Genomic DNA, 18,678 nt, shown 5'->3' on the forward strand with positions numbered 1-18,678 from the left:
GAGACCATACCAGATGGAGCGGTCGCCCCTCTAAGCCACCCCCTCCCGTCAAAAGACGTCCAACCTCTCTACACAGCACGTGGAAAGATGGGTCGACCGACACGGCTCTCGAAGAACCAACCACGAGGTGGTCTCTGCTCCTTGCCTGTGTAACCGCGTGGAACTTCGTTTATTGACCACGAGCTGCTCAACACTACCCGACGTCAGACTCGACGCTGTTCGCAGCCCTTGCCTCAGGGCGCTAAACTGATCACAACTCGTGGCGATGACCGCTACGAATGAAACCTCAGACACTTCAAACCGCCCATCGAAGTCGAAGTCATCTCAAGATGCTGGAGAAGGCGCAGCATTGCGGAAACGCTCCAGGTCACGTGGCGCGAAAAGAACATCGAGCGATATCGAGAAATCTATAGAGCTCGAGACTGCAGAGGACGAGGATGCAGGGCTCCGAGATGAAGGTGGTTACAAGGGTCGGCGGGTATGCTAACTTGGCTGCGTTGATACAATGCGTTGCTAATTTCTGCAGGCGTTCAGCGTGAGCGAGTTGCTCATGCTGGCTTATGAATCTGTCGGCGTCATCTATGGAGATATCGGGACCTCGCCCCTTTATGTATTCTCGTCAACATTCGTTAGGCCGCCTGATCGTGCTGATATCCGCGGGGCACTTTCATTAATCATCTGGTCTCTTACGGTCATAGTGACCCTAAAGTATGTCTTAATCATACTACGTGCCGATAATGACGGCGAGGGTGGCACCTTTAGCACGTACTCATTGCTTTCCCGATACGTGAGTCATAGCACAGCTTCTCGCCACTGAGCGCTCACATGAGTAGGCAAACATATCGAATAGCGATCCTCGTGACGCGACACGGACGAGGAAGTCCAGAGTACTATTTAGGTGCGTTGACCCTGCTTCCGACGTGAGCTACAGCTAATGTATCGGTATATAGTCGATCACAAAAGCATGTTCGTTCGACTATAGAGAAGACGACATTCTTCCGCTACCTTTTACAGGCCATAGGAGTCTTCGCTGTATCCATGGCCATTGCGGATGGGGTTTTGACGCCAGCACAGTCAGTCCTCGGAGCTGTACAGGGTTTGAACGAGATCAACAAGGATATTCCCAAGTCGACCATCATTGGTGTGACTTGCACTATCTTGGTCCTGCTGTTCTTGGCGCAGCCATTTGGCATCAACCGCTTCTCTGTCGCTTTCTCGCCAATTGTCATTGTTTGGCTAGCGCTGAACTCCGCTTTTGGCATGTATAATCTTGCTCGGTACGTCTACACGTTGTTCATCTCCATACTCGTAATAACAGTTTTAGACATGATCATGGCATGTTACAAGCTTTCAACCCTTACTACGCCTTCGACTACCTTGTTCGCAATAAGTACAAAGGATGGCGAAGTCTCGGGGGTATCCTTCTATGCTTCACCGGTGTCGAGGTGCTTTTCGCTGGCATTGGCGCCTTCAGTCGTCAAGCTATCCAAGTTAGCTGGATTGGCTTCGTGTATCCAAGCCTACTTTTGACGTATATTGGCCAAGCAGCTTTCATCGCCGAGCGCCCTGAAGCCTATGCTGATCCGTTCTACAACTGCGCACCACCCGGATGGCTCATCCCATCTTTCATTATTGCTGTCTGTGCAGCTGTAGTGGCTTCGCAGTGCATCATAACAGCCACCTTCCATGTATGTCAAAAGCGCTCAACGTGTGTTCTTCGCTAATCCACCCAGCTGCTGGCTCAGCTTATGAAGCTATCGTACTTCCCTCAAATTCAGGTTAAGCATACATCGAAGATCTACTACGGCAACTTTTACGTTCCCGTTGTGAACTGGTTGCTGATGATAGGTGCTGTTCTTGTCGCAGCGATCTACAACAACACAGCATCCCTCGGCGACGCTTACGGCGTCTGCGTCATGTTTGTGACCTTTTTCGACACCATCTTAGTCACTCTGATCGCGATACTGGTATGGCGCATCAAGCCGTACTATATCTTCCTCCCGTTGGTAGCCATTGCCAGTCTAGATGGTACATACCTGAGCTCGGCACTGATCAAGGTTCCGGATGGCGGCTGGTTCACGATTCTTTTGTCATGTCTCTTGGCATGTATATTCATCCTCTGGCGGTTTGGAAAAGAACAACAGTGGAAGTCGGAGGCTGAAGATCGCTTTCCCACCACGCACTTTGTAAAGACCAACGAAAGCGGAAAGCTAGAGCTTACAGAGCTCTTTGGAAGCAAACAGCTCAGCTCCATGGGTGGACTTGGCATATTCTTTGACAAGGACGGAGATACCACGCCGATCGTCTTCAGTCAATTCATTCGCAAACTCATCACTGCACCGGAAGTCATGGTTTTCTTTCACTTGCGGCCGCTAGAAACCCCTACAGTCGCTTTGGAAGATCGCTATCACGTTACCCGCCTTGCGATACCAAACTGCTACCGTCTTGTGGTGCATCACGGATACAAAGATGAAGTTATCACTCCTGATTTGACCGCTTTAATATATGAAAAGGTGAGAAACCACATTGTCACTCGAGCGGCGGACAAAAAGCGCGAAAATGCCACCATGTTGGCTCCGAGGAGGAAATTAAATTCCGGGATCTTGAAGAACTCGAACGCTTGGGGTGAAGCTTCTGCGCCACAAACAGATGTTTCTGAGAAGGAAGACCAGTCAATGTCTGTTGAAAGAGTACGAAAAAGATCTCGTCAGATATCATCAACCTCTTTCATCACTAGTAGCACTACCGCGCGGTTGGATGCATTAGATCGAGCGTTCAAGGATGAAGTTCTGTACATCATGGGCAAAGAACAAATGCGTGTCAAAGAAGGCACAAACATCGCACGTTCTTTACTACTGAAGGCGTTCATTTTACTGCGAGACAACACAAGGGCCAAGGTGCAGAGTTTGAGCATACCTATAGACAAGGTCATCGAGGTTGGCTTTGTGAAGGAAGTGTAAATAGCGTCTGAGGGTTCAGTCTTCTTGTACATTGTTTTAGAGCTTGTTGCAGTTGTTCAGCAAAGACACAACAACTTCTTCATCATCCCTTTGTTCATAATCAGTGTCCATACCCGTGTTGCAACCAACCCTCGTCTTTCAGAAATCAGTCTGCTCTTGAAGGAGCCATCACATTGTGCGTCAAGCTGACCGTGATATAACTCTGTCCAAACAAAACGATTGCATGCTTTCCCATCAAGTCAAAACATTTGCTCCAAAAAAAAAAATTCACCCACACCACACACCAAACATCCATTCACATGTCTCATTCAAAGTCCCTCCACTCCTCAAAGTCTTCTTCCGCAGCCACCGTTCCACCCACCTCTCCTTCCACAAGCGACCTCAGCATCACCCTAACATCCGGTCCCATACTCGCCGCAGTAACCCAGCAGCTCCAAGACGAAGTGATCCGCCTACGTCGGCGGAACGTACACGCCGCATACTCCCTGCTGACCAAAGACGAAGAAATCGCCAAGCTTAATGAGGAAGTCGCACGACTGCAGCTCCTGGACGATATTCATCGGTTTGGGGGTACGGAGGAGAGGCTGCGCGAAGACTGCGAGAGGTTGCGTCGAGAGCGGCAGGAGTGGCATGACGGTTATCAGAAGGTAAGTAAGATTGCTAAGAATGAGAGGGCTAGGGTTCTCGAGTTGAGGAAGAGGGTCGCACTGCTTGAGAAGTCAGATGGTCAGGCAAAGTAGTGGAATGATATATATTGTGGATTTTTTCCCATGTTATCGTATAGCTTGGAGATGTTCATGCCTCTTGTCCGAGCGATTCCGCTGCTCTTGCGTACTTGAGGCGTCTACAAGAGGTGAAGAGCTTCTGTTTCGAGTCCGGGCACATTGAGCCCGAAGAAAGTTGGTGGGCTTATTAGGGTCCCGAGGCAATCAACACGCGCTCCTCGAACCACTCAATGTAAATCTCAACCCGTACAATTTTCTTGTCTATGTATTTATCAAGCAAGTTCAACAATTTGGCTGCCCAGTGAAGTGCAGCCTTGTCGTCGTCGATATGTGGCGCAATCTCTTCAGCTTGAAGCCTCGTCACCACCTTGCCATCCTCGCATGAAGGGTGGTTGTCCTCGTACATGCCCGCCTTGGTCAAAAACCTGACAGTCTTGAAACCCTTTTTGACCGACTTGACTTTGACACAGGCGCCGACGAAAAAAATCAGAGTACTGAGCGCAGTTGCTTGGCCTGACCCTGGGCACCATCGCGCTCATGCCCCATACAGATTGACGTTCTTGAGGCTCCTACGACTGTGCTTATCTTCAGACGCCCCTGATTAGAATTTAATGACGTTGTTTCAGCGAAGACAGGCCCCGACGTAATGATGAGTACCACTGACCTCGTGCATACCGATGAGGATCATCTCGGTGCTAGCCTGGCGGACGGTGTATTTGACTTGCGGGGCGATGACTATACGCTCTGGCACAGGGGTTACGTCGAGAAGACCTGGAGCATGCTCGTGAGAGTAGTTGATTATCTCCTCGACGCTGTACTCGTGACCGTCGTGGTCTGGTTCTGGGATCTCGGCGTAGTTAGGGTGGGGTAAGACGAACATGATGAAAAATACTTTCTGCGTGTGTTAGTACCTGTTGCCTTCACTGTTAGAGAGAAACTGACCTGAGAGAGATATCCGAGAGCGGCGATCTGGCTCGCTGTATCTCCCGATGTGCTTGACGTTTACAGGAACGAGTTGGAAGAAGGTATTGAGAGCGACAGAAGCTGCAACAACCGAACGGCGGCGGCGCGAGGCAGCAAAAAGTATTTGTTGTAGCTTGGTCTGTCATTGATGACAGAACATCACGACGGTCGCTATGGTTGCCTTGAGTTCGATGGGCCCGGTCCCGATGTTCTTTCACTCCAAGCGTGCCATTCAAATTCTCCGTAAGTCAACCATAAGAAAGACCATAATAATCAAATAAAGATGCAACGCATGTATCCTCTACGGTACGTACTGAAAGGGCTTGTGACAAGGTTTTGAATGGTTTAAACTTCCTTGATGTGTATTCATCAGGCTTTCCCCTTCGTGGAGTCCTAGGTCCTAGATATTTTCAATCTAGCTTCTTCTTTAGGCGTACTATCATAATGTTTTTACTTAAGACTAGTACTTCATCGCCTACTTTAAAGGCTCTTCATGGACATTCAAAGACATGCGTAGAACTCAACACCAAGTCAGAAATGACATGTGTTGGATAAGGCTGCCTTCAAATCATGAGGAACGGCATCGCTGTCACCTGGATAACAGTGATGAATGTGATGGTGCGCTTAGAGGTGAAAGGGCAGAAGGTACATTGAGCAAAAATGAAACCGCTTGGCGGGAAGAGAACCCGGGGTATCGAACGCTGGCCCAATTGCACAGCATCGCAGGTTTTGCCTCTTTGTGTCTTACGACTCAATCCGTTTCGACCGAGTCTTCCTATGCGCAACTGCCTCAGATTAAGAGAAATGAATGAGGAGAGGGGTTATCTCAGAGTTGTAATCTGTAAGGAGTTTCTTTATGCATGTGCGAACTCGCCTTGCTGCTCTTGTCTTTTATTTATTGCACATGCGTTATCCTTGTGTAGCGGACCAAGCTCCAGTCCTGTTCGTTTGGTATACTGGGAGGGCACTGTGGACCAGAGAGCTTCTTGCTATGGAACAGTACATTGTCTAAAGCCTTAGTTGACTCGGTTTCAAGAATTTGCTTATATTGTTAAGCAGGCAACAAACCGCCTTGCTACTTGTCTAACGGCAGCATGAAGCCAGCGCTTGGAGGGGAAAACACTCTGGGACGTCACAGGAAATGATTTGCAAGTAGGTCATTAGCTAGACTGCAAGATAGCGATCACGAGCGCTGTCCAGGCAAGAATCACGACTGTTTATCCCACATTTCAGACAGGAGTTACAAGTCAGATAACTCTAGCAATTGAGAGAGGACATACAGGTTGCCGGCCGCTGTTAGCGAATCCACCCGAAAATGGCAAGATGTCTTTTAAATCTCGACGATGATGCCAGACTTAAGGATATTTGTTTTGATCAGGGGTACAAGCCCTAATACTATCTCCATTTCGTGACGGAGAAAGCATGAGCCATGCGCGTCTCGTGAAGTGTTGTGAAGTTCGTGATGAAGAATGACATTGCTCAGAAGCAAGCATGCTGTTTTCGAGAGTAAACATCAAAAATGTTAATGTTAGCTTCAAATTGCGGTACTTTACATTTGAGCGATAGCTCTGGCAAAAATACTGTTCTCACATGAGAATGCACAAGCTGTAGTTTCATACAGAAATTGTAGATGAAATAACTGGCTGCGCTGTTAGTAGACGGTCTGGGAGACTCAGGGTACCGGACTCAGAACGTTTACGTCTTTTAACAGGTTTTTTTACCAAACGTTTCCATTTCAAATACTGATAGCGGATCTTGCCCTCGAATGGACGATCGCTGCGTGGTGATGGCGGGGTCGACAAGCTTGAGGCCGCTCTGAGCGCGCTACATCAGAAGCGCGGTCATTGTAACAACACAAGCTGTCGTTACTCGCCCACATGATCCGCAGCCCTGAATTATCCCCCACGGCTAAGAAGGTGAGTCACTCGTCTCGTCTTTGATTGGGCTACTGATAGGATGTCGATCGACCCTGTGCTGCAGTGTTTTTAGTCTAAGGGAGTTCACCAATAGAGTTGTATACGAATCTACGCAAGAGATAAGGGGATATTGGCATTATGTGCGTTGTTCGTCACGCCATATCCGAATCCTGGGAGATATATTAATGTCTACGGCATCACTCGCTGCCAGGTTAATTATCTCTCACTCACTATGTCTGTCACTGTGTATGCAGTGGTGGCTATCGTGCTGATTTTGGTCTTGCAACAGCTTGGTAGAATCGGAGGGAGACCCGTAGACTATCCTCCAGGGCCACCTACGCTACCACTGATTGGCAATCTTCACTTGATGCCGAAGAAGAAGGGTCATTTGCAATTCCAGAGATGGGCTGAGGAATATGGTCCCATATACTCATTGGTTCTCGGAACAAAGGTATTGATCGTCCTGTCTTCCGACCAAGTGATCAAGGATCTACTCGAAAAAAGAAGCAGTATATACTCCTCTCGACCAGAATTGTACTTGGGAAATGTTATCAGTGGTAGCCTGCGCATAGCGTTGATGGTGGGTTCTAGTCGGACACTTCTCTGATAATCCTTCAGTTGACAGAATATCAGGAATATGGCGAAACCTGGCGATTGCTTCGGAAGATCATTCACAACAGCTTGAACATTAAAGTTGCCAGGACATATGTCCCATACCAAGATCTCGAGAGCAAAACCATGCTCATGGGCTTCTTGGAGAAGCCAGATCTTTTTAGCCACCATATTCGCCGATACACAAACTCTTTGACAGCTCAGATGATCTTGGGATTCCGCACAACAAGCATAAACGACCCCAAGCTGATTCAATTATACAGTGTGAGCATGTAACCTCTGTGTGACGCAAGTGCTGACACAATTTCAGGGATTTGAGAAGTTCTCCGAGGTGGCCGGATCTCAGACAGCCGCCCTTCTTGATGTATTCCCGTTGCTTCGAAGTCTGCCCGATTGGGCCCTCCCGCTCCGGCAGCACGCAAATAAGTTGCACGAGAAGGAGAATGAGCTGTTCATGGGCCACTGGCTGAATGTCAAGAAAGCCATCAAGAACGGCTCTGCTATGCCTTGTTTCTGTGTTGACTTGCTCCGAGCTCAAGACGAAAATCACTTCTCTGATTCACTCGCTGCTTACACGAGCGGATCACTCCTCGAGGCAGGTTCCGATACTACGGCTGCAATACTTATTGGGTGTGAGTGCTTCTGAGCGGATCTAGGCGGACATTTGCGCTGATGTCACTGATACCCCTAGTCATCCAAGCCTTATTGTTGTTCCCAGAAGTCGTCAATATCGCACAGGAAGAGCTTGACCGTGTTTGTGGCGACCGCTTTCCAACATTAGAGGATGCGCAGGATCTACCGTATATCCGTGGCTGTGTTAAGGAGAGCATGCGATGGATGCCAACGGATATCCTTGGTGTCCCGCACGCTGTGACTCGGGATGATGAGTACATGGGCTATAAGATCCCTAAGGGCGCAGGTGTGATGTTGAATGTCTGGGCGGTTCACATGGATCCTAAACGCCATCCTGATCCACGCAGATTCGACCCTGCAAGATACCTCAATGATCATCAGACAGCGGCAGAATCCGCAAATAACCCAGACGCCTCGAAGCGAGATCACTTTGTCTTTGGTGCAGGCAGACGCCTGTGTCAAGGAATGCACATTGCTGAACGGTCATTATTCCTGGCTATATCGCGACTGCTATGGGTCTTTGAGTTCCACAAAGCGCAGGACGAGGACGGCAATGAGATTGTGCCGGATGCAGACGACCTAACGGAGGGACTGATCGTTCAGCCAAACGCCTTCCCAGCGAAAATCGTGCCCCGAGATGCTGGCAGGGTAAAACAAGTGAAAGCTGAATGGGAAAAGATGGAAGGACTGTTGGACGAAAACCTACAGTGGAAGGCTCTTCCTGAGGGAATCATCTGGAAGAGGTATGAACAGAGTGGCTCGCTCTGAAATGGGAAAGGTCTGCTGAGCAGGGTCAACCTTGGAGCGCATCACAATTCGAGCGGAACCTGTAATTGATATTTCCTGGCCATCAGAGAAGAACCGAAGCTGTTCCTTCGGCATGCGGTAGTGACGGTCAGCGGACTTCAAGGATAGTCGAACTGAGGTGAAGTTTGAGTGGGGCGCCGTCCACAAATTAGCAAACGCACTAAAACTGCTAGCTCTTTTGCAATTTCCACTGCATCTCAAAACTGACCGTCAACACTTTACTCGCGCCGCCTCTGATGTTGAAAAGACTGCTACCGTCTTCAGTATGATCATAACAATTCATCGTAGCCTTCATTAAACCAGCTTGTTTCCGCTGGGGCGATCGCGGCCGTTCCGACACGAAAATGACGTCACAGATAATACCGCGCCGCATCCTCCTTTTTGCGTTGGCGTCTTCCAGTTTGATGATCTGGGGTCCTTGAACGGACAGAAAGCTCCATTCGGTGAAAATCAGCTCGGAACGTACCAAATTAGAAGATGTATGATGACAGCTAGCCACGTTGGCAACAATTACGGGCTTACCCTTGCAAGATCGGGGCATACTTCACCGCTTATCGACCAAGCAAAACAAGGCAGATGGAATGTCCGAGTGAAAGTAAAAAGTGGATAGAGTGCACTTCAACGGCTCTTGACGGGCCTGCATTCGCTATTTGCGTTGATACCTGCGCAATCATTGATTCAGGGTCTGGAGTTCAGCGATCTTAAGCCCGCGTTTCCCTGCATTAACCCATCTGCACCGCAGACTCGCCAACTTTGACAGCCGCGCCCCGTAAGCCCACTATAGATCTGCAAACTCTCGTTCCTGTACCGACCCAGTGGCCTGTTTAAGGATCACAATGTGTTACCATAACTTCACACAACAGGTACCGAGTTTCAAATCTCAAAGGGTACACAGCTAATAGATTCACAGTACGCACTGTTCGATACAAGTACTCCGTGCCCACGATCATACTAACTTGACATCAGCAATGGCTGTGGCCACATTGGCGAATCACACCACCAGCCCTGGACTCTCTGCGACACCGCTATCCAGCGCCTAAACGACCTCCGTGGCCCCATGTCTCCTCCTCTGTCTCCACACGCGCCCAACCCCGCACCAGTGAAGCGCTCCGGATCAACACGTCGGTTTTTCTCCCTCAGCCAGACCATCTCCCGTTCAGCCTCCACAGCTTCACGCCGCGCAGTTTCCTCGCCTGACGATCCACGTGACTCCACTGGCTACTTCTCACCGGTAGCACTTCCGGTAGCTGCGACGTTGAACTATGCGACACTGCCAGACCACCAACTCAACACCGTGCGGTGTGGTACCCCGATGAAGCGCACACAGATCAGTCGCGAGATGAACGTGTGCAAAGAGTGCAAGCGGTGGATCGGCGACATGCGGTCGATGATTGAACGGTTCGACAAGACCGGCAGCATTAGAGGAACAGCGGCTTTTGAGGCGTTTATGAGGTGGCAGGGGGCAGGGGGCGGGGAGAGCGAGGGCGATCTGACGGTTCCGCTGGACGATAGTGTCGACGGGGTAGCGTTGGGTGCACGCGAAGCCATCATCTTGGGGCATCCCGGGGCGCAATATTGAAAGCACCGTTATATTCAAATTGATATCCACCTACCTCATCCTAATTAGTCAGCTCATCGCGTTTCCCCTTTCGAACGAGCCTTTTCATCCGTTGCGATAGACTCCCGCCATGTCCGTTCGTTCCAAAGTTGTCTCCACTCCCTCCATCCAGCAACGACGCGCTATCATGCCTGCCTAACCCCCTTCCGCGCACTTCCTCTCCCCCATCACCATCTACCATGAAGGCAGGCAGCACAAGTGACATCATCTGCAGCGCCGGCCAAGCCTCCAAACCGCCCTCTCTCGCCACATCTACACCATCTTTCCCGCTCCATCCTGACCACGTCTCCCATCCCCCCCCCCCTTGCGACCAAAACCACCTTCTCTTCCTCTCGTTACACTCACTACCGCATATTTACCCCCAATACCGAAATCCCCCCCCTATCTTCTAATGCATGGCGCGATCCTGACACTCCCCTACCCCTTCTGTACCTTTCCGAGCGCGTCTGACTCTGCACCGATAGCGATGACATGATTTACCTGTGGAGAGAGTGGGCGCGTGGGTGTCAGGGCGCAGTGAGTACATCGCTGAAGACGTGTGTGGGCAGGAGGGGTAGTGGGTGTCGAGTTCTGTGCACATTGTGGCGGGTGGGTTGATGAGGATACTGTAGAGAAAGCGGGTGGGAGGTTGTGAGATTGCAAGGGGTTGGAGGAGTGCTTGAGAGGCTGAGAGATGGTAAAAGACGCAGGTTATGCGCAAGGAGCAGTGTCTTTGTTGTAGAAACAAAAGAGAGGTTTGGAGTCCGACACATGGTCCATAGTTTGCAAAATCTAGGTGGTGTACTCCTCGTACGTTCTTCAACTATCCTTGTTCTTTCGTTTATGCTTACACGATGCTCTAGAAGAGCTTCGTCTCGAAGCGCTTGCGCAGATCCTCATACTTCTTAATGTCCCCAACACTAGGTCTAATCGTCTTGACTGCCTCCACAAGGTCAATCTCCTCGACAATGTCAGAACGGCGGCGGAGCGCGTGCTGACCCGCCTTACGCAGCAAGCTCTCAAGATCGGCTCCTGAGAAGTTGTTGCATTCTTCGCGACGGCCCACCTCGGCCAGCTCGGGCCGGATGACTCCACGCTGTCGGATCAGCGCGCGCAAGATATCGACACGCTCTTCAGGTTTTGGTAGCTCGACGTACAACAGCGTCTCCAAACGGCCGGGACGCAACATAGCTTCATCGATCATTTCAGGACGGTTGGTAGCTGCAATGAGGTAGATACCTTCGCGCATGCTTAGACCATCTAGTTCGGTGAGCAGCGTGTTGACGACACGTGCAGATGCTTCGTGTAGCTCGGTGGAGCGCTTGGGCACGAGAGCGTCCAGCTCGTCGAAGAAGATGACACACGGCACGGAGCTGCGGGCGCGCATGAAGACCTGGCGGAGGGCGCGTTCGGACTCTCCGACATACTGGCACGGAGTTAGTCCTAATACTAACATTACAGAAAAGACCGAGCAAACATACCTTGTTCAATAGCTCAGGGCCCTTGACGCTGATGAAGTTTGCTTTCGACTCTGCGGCTACGGCCTTGGCTAGCAATGTTTTACCACAACCAGGAGGTCCCCAGAGTAGCACGCCTGTGGGAGCAGAGATACCGACCTTGGCATATCGCTGTGGGTTTTGTATAGGCTCAACAATGGCCATTTCAAGCTCGTCGCGGACGCCTTCAAGGGCACCGACGTCACGCCATGTTGTGTCCGGCACTGTCGCAAAGCCTTCTCTCTTGGAAGAGGGCGTGATAGTAGGCAGTACCGCCTGGAAAGCCTCCATTGAGATGACTGAGTCTTCAAAACCCACAGGACGGATGGCGTCTTTGTCGCGTACTCGTAGAACTAGACGCCTCCAGGATCGTATTGTCTCGGCATCGTCAGCTGTGACCTTGGTCTCATCAACGTCCATCTCAGTTTCATTCGCTGCAGCTTGTAGTTCCAAAGCTTCGCGGTATCGCTCCATCTCCCAAGTACCCGCTTTACTGACCAAGTCTTTCAGGTCAGCGCCCACAAATCCAGCGGTCATCTTGGCGAGGCTGCCAAAGTTCACATCTTCCGAAAGTTTAGGTTTGCGTGTGAGAGCTCTCAAGATGGACTCTCGCATAGCTTCGTTTGGCACACCCATGTTGATCTCCGTATCGAAACGCCCTCCGCGACGGAGCGCAGGATCCAGACTGTCCGGTCGGTTGGAGGCTGCCAGGACAATCACCGGCTTGCCATCGTTCCCTTCCATGGCCAAGCTGTCCATTGAGATGAGCAGTTGGGCAACGATACGCTTCTCCATCTGACTCTGCGCGTTGTCTCGCTTGGGTGCGATGACATCGATCTCATCAATGAAGATTAGGCAGGGTGCTACCTCCTTGGCACGTTCAAAATGCTCGCGAATTTGCTTTTCCGACTCTCCGGACATGCCTGATACGACAGATGGTCCAAGGATTTCGATGAACGGCACACCCAGTTCGGCTGCAGCCGCTCGGCAGATGACCGTCTTTCCGCATCCAGGAGGGCCGTGCAGCAGGATACCACGCGGGATAGGAATCTCTCTCTGAACGTACTCTTCTGGGCAGAGCAGTGGCAGGACAAGATGCTCTTTCAACTGGTTCATGACCTTGCTCACTCCACCGAGATCTTCCAGGCTAACGCCAGATGGCGGCGCGGTTTCGATCTTGGCCTCTTTTGCCTCCGCCTTTTTCTGTCTTTTGCTCTCACGTTCTCCGCTGGTCTTGGCGCCATCGCGTTTCTTGCCCTTCTCACCGTTGGCTGTGGAGGGAGCCACGGCCCCAGAGTTCGTCCACTGACCGACGATTTGCTTGTTCATCCAGTCAGCTGATTTACTCTCCTTCTCTTTCTGGGCCTTCTCTTCCATTTCGCCAAATTCGCCTTCGATATCAGCAATCTCGTCATCGACCTCGCTCTCGTCCTCTCGCATCACGTCAATCACACGTTCGATGGAGTCCTCCAGCTGCTTCTTGGGTCGTCTCTTGAGGCTAGAGTTGGACTTTTGTATGTACTCCTGAATGGTAGAGACACGCAGCTTGAGAGGTGACTCTGCTTTGTCGTCAAGATACTTGCGCACAATCTGGTAGATATCGCGATCCAGACCCTGCTGGAGGGAGGAGCGGCCGCGGGGCGCCATGTTGAACCTGTACCAATCTGGAAGGGACCGGGTGTCTGAGACGCACAGCGAGGCTCCACGCGATCTTGCTGACGTGGAAGCTCGAAGATGGCTGATGTTCCTGACAACCTCGAGTTCCAATCCACAAATATTTTGCCAGGCCTCGGACCAGGGTCTTAATCGATAAGGCTAGCGCGCCGGCCCAACCTCGGCGTCGTTGATGCGCCCGCCTACGTCAATCAAGGCAGGCACGCGGTCCAAGTCACTTACACTGATGCGCTGATGGGATTACTGCCAGCATGGGGAACTCAGGCAGCTCGAACAAGATCTCTGCCCAGGACAAGTGCGTTCGCGCACCCCAAGTTTCGGGCGCATAGTTAACGGCTGCAGGGCGATCCTGGACATGAAGAACCAGCGCGATAAGCTGCGCCAGTACCAGAAGCGCATCACTGTGCTGACCGATCGCGAGAAGGCGATTGCGAAAGAATGCCTAGCCAAGGGCGATACAAATAGAGCCAAGCTGGCGCTCAGACGGAAGAAGTACCAAGAAGGTCTGATCCAGAAGACGGATGCGCAACTAGCGCAGCTAGAGCAGCTCACGAGCGATGTCGAATTCGCGCTTGTGCAAAAGGATGTGTTGTATGGGTTGCAGCAAGGAACTGCAGTGCTGAAGGAGATCCACAGAGAGATGGGCGGCATAGAGAATGTGGAGAAGCTGCTGGGCGAAAATGCCGAGGCGCGGGCATACCAAGAGGTGCGTCTGACCGTGGTGCTCTTGCCAACACCAGATGGGCTGACCTCGATCATTGCAGGAAATCAGCGAGCTCCTTGCGAACAAGATGTCCAACCAAGACGAAGACGAAGTCGAAGACGAGCTCGAGGCTCTCGAACAAGAAGTCAACGGCGACACGCTGCCCGATGCACCCATCAAACAACCCGAGTTCACGCCAGAGCAGAAAGCGCAGATGGCAAGAGAACGGGCACAAAGAAGGGCTAGAGAGCGTGCTGCTGAGCAGGAGCAGGCGGCAGAACCCATGTTGGCATAGCGGTCAGCGGGCAGGTATGTGCATTGAGCGAGGCGTTGGGGTCATTCTGAGTACAGCGATAGCATCGATGGTCTGGAGACAGCCTTAGAAATCCTGACAAGAACAGACGGTGCTTCTACTGTGCACGTGCTTACCATTTCTGCCCCAAGGCGCGACGTCCCAGTGACGATCATGTCTTATGATGTACACGATTGCTCACTGCTTCTTCCATCTGCGCACCACACCACCAACCTTACTGCAACATTGAACCACACTTGTCACCTGTGCAGCCGAGCCCAGCTGAGCACCAAGCAACCACGATTCACAGCTCAAGCTACCCCGCTACCCCGCTACTCCGCCAACACCACGCTCCAACGTCACCACCACTCAACATGTCCCACTGCCACGACGAATCGCACGATCACGATCACGATCACGAGCACAGCCATGGCGAGCACGATCACAGCGACGACATCACGCCCGCGCTCCAAAACATACTCTACTCGCAAATCGACTTCAGCGCCCTCCGCACGCTCAACGAAGACGAATCGAACAGCGGGCGGGCCATCTGCCAGAAGACATGGGCACAGCGCCTCGACCCCACGCCCGAGGTGGTTTCCAGCGCCGACGAGCAGCTGCTCATGATGGTTCCGTTCACGGGGCAGGTGCGACTACACAGCCTACTGGTGCGGACGAGCGATTCTCCATCCAGTCCGAAGACGCTCAAGGTGTTTGCGAATTTCGGCGACGACATGGATTTCGAAACGGCGTCTGAGAAGCAGCCGACACAGACGCTGGAGATCAGTCAGACAAACGAGGTGCAGGAGATTCCCGTGAAGCGCGTGCACTTCAACAGCACAAGGAACCTTGCGCTGTTCTTCGAGGACAATTGGAGCCAAGGAGAGGTGGACGAGACGAGGATTAGCTATTTGGCGTTCAAGGGCGACTTTATGAAGCTGAACAAGGAGCCGGTCAGCGTGCTGTATGAGGCTGCGGCGAACCCTGCAGACCACAAGGCTATTGCCGGAGTCAAGGAGGGACTGGGGAGGGGGATACAGTAAACCAAGCGGCGGAGGGGGATGCAGCATGCAAAAGCGATTGTGTTCAAACTTGCTTTTCGCAGCACACGTTCACATGTTCACATGTTCAGCCTTGCTATTCTACACGAGGGTTTTGCGGTCTGCCGTGTCAGCTGAGAGTACCGCCATCTCGAGCAGAGGAACATACATCTTGTATCGTTCGTTTCGTGGGTATCATCTCGCGGCGAGTGCGTCGTATCCAAGCTCACATCTGGGACTGGCCGTCTCTGCGCGTCGGTGGAACGAGGTCCAATCCACGCAGGCCCCAGCCCTGACCTTGCTCTGACTTTTTTGCAAGGCTTGCCCGTCATAGATTCCTCCATCTTCATCCAAATCGCTGTCCATGTCGAATTCTCATCGCAGCCCCCCAGATCAGACGTGCCTCGTACTCCCCAGCACATCGCCATGCACCTTTGTCCAATCAATCTTCCCATCCACATCCTCATCCACCCGCCCGCACACGGCCACACTGTCGCCCCGCACAATGTACAGTCCCAGCGGCACTTCTTCGCTCGGCACGCCGTCCTCGGCTGGTCGAATGATGCGCTCGTATGCGTCGGCTAGCACTAGGTTCATCGATCCGTCGCACGAGAAGAGCGTGCCGACCATGGTTCGTCCGTCGAGCGTCAGGACGGATACTTTTTCTGACGAGGTTCAGGGCGGTGTAGACTACGCAGAGAGGGGAGGGGGGGAGGTTACTGTTGAGATAGGCGTTTAGTGCCATTGTTGTGTAGGTTGTAGAGTCGCGGTGCTTGGGGCGCACGGTAGGGTCGACGGCGCGAGGTGTTGGAGCTTGTGGTCTACGCGTGTAGTATAGACGCGCGGTGATGTTGATGGGTATGGGGAAGAGCGGTTCGAGCAGTGGTTATGAACTTGGTGAGTGCTTTGATGCGCACGCTGCTCGACCGGCAGAGCTTCAGCTTCCACACTGCGCAAGGTCCGTGCGTTGATGCCGGCCAGTTAGATGCAGCTGCTCTCCGCAAAAGCGATTCTGCGCTCGCCCTGTGCTACCGGTATGCCCGTCTTGGGAGGTGAAACGGGTATCTAGTAATCTACACCGTTCAAGAATTGCATGTGCAGCCTCGCCTCACATGTGCACTTGCATCTGTCAACCATCGGCCTTGAGTCGAGAGCTCTGTCTGGCCGCCATCTGCTCGTCTCCAAGACGCCATCCGTCACCTTGTCGACCAGAATGCTGGGGGACATGTGTGTTCCAGTCAATTGGCACTCCACACGTCCAAACACCATGTGTTCGCTTTCCCACTAATCCAACGCTATGGCCTTCCAAGTCGATAATGATGCGCTGCCGACAGCAAATATCACACCACTACCTATGGCGATGACAGCTGCTGCGTTCCTGGGGATTGCCTGGTATCTGATTGTCGAAGTCAGTGTGCGTCTGCTGTCAAGGGCAACACGCCGGAGTCTCTACTTCTGGTCTTGCCTCGCCTGTTCCTGGGGCATCATCACCCATGCCCTTCTCATCACACTCTTGGACTTCAAGGTCTGGGAGAGCTATGGCGCCATTGTCATCATTCATATGTCATGGTGTACACACGTCGTATCGCAGTCCATCGTCCTCTACTCAAGACTCAACCTGGTCCTGCAGAGACTCGAGACTGGACACTATGTGCTCTACATGATCATTGTCAACTCTGTCATCTTCGGCCTCGGAACTGTCGTGCTGGGCATGGTCGCTGTAAGCTTTTCGCACTGGTGCACAGCGACAGCAACAATTAACAAGAACCAGCGCCACCCTACCATGGTCCACAGACTCGGTCCCGCCAATCTTAAATGGGACAAGATCGAACTTGCTGCGTTCTTCGTCCAGGAGACTATGATCTCCCTCCTCTACATCCGCGAAACAGCGCGCCACCTGCAGAATGTCGCTCTCCTCGGCACAAACGCGCGCACTACACGGCGTGTCCTTTATCACCTGATCTTCGTAAACATCTTCATCATCTGTCTGGACTGCAGCCTTATCGGCCTGTGCTATGCAGACTTTTTCTTCCTGCAGGGCTACTACAAAGCCGCCGTGTACGCCGTCAAGCTGCGCACAGAGTTTACAATACTGAACCAGTTGCGGTCATCGCTGCCAGGCTCGTCTGAGCTGGAAAGCGAATTTCGAGTGTATGAGAGGTCGGGAAGTAGGCATCTGGGAGGAGGAGGAGGAGGAGGAGGAGGAGGAGGCGGGGTCCTGCAGAGTGCGAGGCGAGGCGCCGATAGTCAGGATAGTGACATCCAGATGGTCGTTGTGCGAAGCGGGAGACATGGCGGAATTACGATACAGAAAGACGTCGTTATTTCATCGACGAGGAGGGATGAGAGTGATAGTTTTGAGGCTTGACTGTGGACCAGTTATCCAGACCCTCGACCCTTTCCAAACATTTGTTTTGTTGCAATCGGACTGTATCTGCGCGACTTCTTTGGAACGCTGCATGGTTGAGCAAGAAGTTTTCCCATGATTGAATACATGTGTGCGACGCGCGTCGATGTCGTGTGGTGTATGCGCGCTGCTGACAGTTCGAAGCCTGGACGGGAGGTCGCCGACCTGAATACTTATTCGGCTGGGGTATCCTAATTGAGCTTGGGACAGGAGTTGATTGGTAGTGTAGCATTCGTCAAACTTCACCACTACATGTAATCGCGATACGAGTTGGGTCGCTGAGGGTGTGCACAATGGCGTTGGCAGTCAAGGATGATGCTGCAGCTAGGAGCCTAGCGTGGATGGTGGTCTGGACGATCCAAAATCGCTGAGCAGATCTCCAATCCCGTCGCCCTGTCCACAACCCTCGTCTTTACTATGTAAACACGCCTACCACGATCGTCAGGACTGCATTAAGTCAAAAACCATGCGGCTGCAAATGCCGGTGCTGAACACACAGCCAGATTGAACGAGACTGCGCGAGTGCGATAGGGTCGATGAGCATCTGACATGGTCCCCGCGTTGCGGCATTGACAGAACCATCTACGCCCTACCAGCAGCCCTGTCCTGGGGCGAAGCCGCCGCGAACCCCACATCGAGGCTTGCAAGCCTCAAGAGCCACCGTTTGACGCAGATCAAATCATCCCAGTCGCTTGCGTTTTCCACCTCGAACATGGTCTCCCACAAGAGGCAGAGATCCCGATTGAAATGGAGGAACCAGAAGGCCCTGTGGTAGACGCATCGCCCAACATCTTTGATTCTTGTCACGCCTGCCAGGCGCTGGGGGGCGACGGCCATTCAGTCCGAGGTGCGC

At 52.2% G+C, this 18,678-nt stretch overlaps 11 protein-coding genes across 11 annotated transcripts, besides 3 other annotated features; 7 read left to right on the forward strand and 4 right to left on the reverse strand.

The window, feature by feature from the left end:
* Window positions 1-265: 265 nt before the first annotated feature.
* On the forward strand, window positions 266-2,960 carry EKO05_0008966 (uncharacterized protein; the record flags this gene model as incomplete). The annotated part of the gene is made up of 6 exons (XM_038942170.1): window positions 266-478; window positions 527-787; window positions 834-898; window positions 951-1,277; window positions 1,325-1,688; window positions 1,734-2,960. The coding sequence occupies 6 exons, from the start codon at window positions 266-268 to the stop codon at window positions 2,958-2,960; spliced, it is 2,457 nt and encodes an 818-aa protein (XP_038795583.1).
* Window positions 2,961-3,259: 299 nt separating this feature from the next.
* EKO05_0008967 (uncharacterized protein) lies at window positions 3,260-3,700 on the forward strand (the record flags this gene model as incomplete). The annotated part of the gene is made up of 1 exon (XM_038946669.1): window positions 3,260-3,700. One exon carries the CDS (start codon window positions 3,260-3,262, stop codon window positions 3,698-3,700), a length of 441 nt encoding a protein of 146 aa, XP_038795584.1.
* Window positions 3,701-4,171: 471 nt separating this feature from the next.
* On the reverse strand, window positions 4,172-4,565 carry EKO05_0008968 (uncharacterized protein; the record flags this gene model as incomplete). Its single annotated transcript, XM_059637434.1, has 2 exons — window positions 4,172-4,282; window positions 4,350-4,565. 2 exons carry the CDS (start codon window positions 4,563-4,565, stop codon window positions 4,172-4,174), a joined length of 327 nt encoding a protein of 108 aa, XP_059493417.1.
* Window positions 4,566-5,037: 472 nt separating this feature from the next.
* Window positions 5,038-5,135: a mobile genetic element.
* A 1,661-nt stretch (window positions 5,136-6,796) lies between these two features.
* On the forward strand, window positions 6,797-8,577 carry EKO05_0008969 (uncharacterized protein; the record flags this gene model as incomplete). Its single annotated transcript, XM_038942051.2, has 4 exons — window positions 6,797-7,144; window positions 7,198-7,440; window positions 7,487-7,808; window positions 7,868-8,577. The coding sequence occupies 4 exons, from the start codon at window positions 6,797-6,799 to the stop codon at window positions 8,575-8,577; spliced, it is 1,623 nt and encodes a 540-aa protein (XP_038795586.2).
* Window positions 8,578-8,785: 208 nt separating this feature from the next.
* EKO05_0008970 (uncharacterized protein) lies at window positions 8,786-9,157 on the reverse strand (the record flags this gene model as incomplete). Its single annotated transcript, XM_059637435.1, has 1 exon — window positions 8,786-9,157. One exon carries the CDS (start codon window positions 9,155-9,157, stop codon window positions 8,786-8,788), a length of 372 nt encoding a protein of 123 aa, XP_059493418.1.
* Window positions 9,158-9,673: 516 nt separating this feature from the next.
* EKO05_0008971 (uncharacterized protein) lies at window positions 9,674-10,195 on the forward strand (the record flags this gene model as incomplete). Its single annotated transcript, XM_059637436.1, has 1 exon — window positions 9,674-10,195. One exon carries the CDS (start codon window positions 9,674-9,676, stop codon window positions 10,193-10,195), a length of 522 nt encoding a protein of 173 aa, XP_059493419.1.
* An 877-nt stretch (window positions 10,196-11,072) lies between these two features.
* On the reverse strand, window positions 11,073-13,356 carry EKO05_0008972 (Ribosome biogenesis ATPase rix7; the record flags this gene model as incomplete). The annotated part of the gene is made up of 2 exons (XM_038941907.1): window positions 11,073-11,639; window positions 11,695-13,356. The coding sequence occupies 2 exons, from the start codon at window positions 13,354-13,356 to the stop codon at window positions 11,073-11,075; spliced, it is 2,229 nt and encodes a 742-aa protein (XP_038795587.1).
* A 278-nt stretch (window positions 13,357-13,634) lies between these two features.
* EKO05_0008973 (Vacuolar protein sorting-associated protein 20) lies at window positions 13,635-14,381 on the forward strand (the record flags this gene model as incomplete). The annotated part of the gene is made up of 3 exons (XM_038941909.1): window positions 13,635-13,678; window positions 13,726-14,089; window positions 14,148-14,381. 3 exons carry the CDS (start codon window positions 13,635-13,637, stop codon window positions 14,379-14,381), a joined length of 642 nt encoding a protein of 213 aa, XP_038795588.1.
* A 371-nt stretch (window positions 14,382-14,752) lies between these two features.
* On the forward strand, window positions 14,753-15,421 carry EKO05_0008974 (uncharacterized protein; the record flags this gene model as incomplete). The annotated part of the gene is made up of 1 exon (XM_038946670.1): window positions 14,753-15,421. The coding sequence occupies one exon, from the start codon at window positions 14,753-14,755 to the stop codon at window positions 15,419-15,421; it is 669 nt and encodes a 222-aa protein (XP_038795589.1).
* Window positions 14,777-14,824: a tandem repeat.
* Window positions 15,422-15,811: 390 nt separating the features above from the next.
* Window positions 15,812-16,163, reverse strand: EKO05_0008975 (uncharacterized protein; the record flags this gene model as incomplete). The annotated part of the gene is made up of 2 exons (XM_038942003.1): window positions 15,812-16,083; window positions 16,139-16,163. The coding sequence occupies 2 exons, from the start codon at window positions 16,161-16,163 to the stop codon at window positions 15,812-15,814; spliced, it is 297 nt and encodes a 98-aa protein (XP_038795590.1).
* Window positions 16,164-16,715: 552 nt separating this feature from the next.
* EKO05_0008976 (uncharacterized protein) lies at window positions 16,716-17,786 on the forward strand (the record flags this gene model as incomplete). Its single annotated transcript, XM_059637437.1, has 2 exons — window positions 16,716-17,138; window positions 17,190-17,786. The coding sequence occupies 2 exons, from the start codon at window positions 16,716-16,718 to the stop codon at window positions 17,784-17,786; spliced, it is 1,020 nt and encodes a 339-aa protein (XP_059493420.1).
* Window positions 17,598-17,629: a tandem repeat.
* Window positions 17,787-18,678: the final 892 nt, after the last annotated feature.

The sequence above is a fragment of the Ascochyta rabiei genome, chromosome 16 (assembly GCF_004011695.2).
Source record: "Ascochyta rabiei chromosome 16, complete sequence".
NCBI classification, from domain to species: Eukaryota; Fungi; Ascomycota; class Dothideomycetes; order Pleosporales; family Didymellaceae; genus Ascochyta; species Ascochyta rabiei.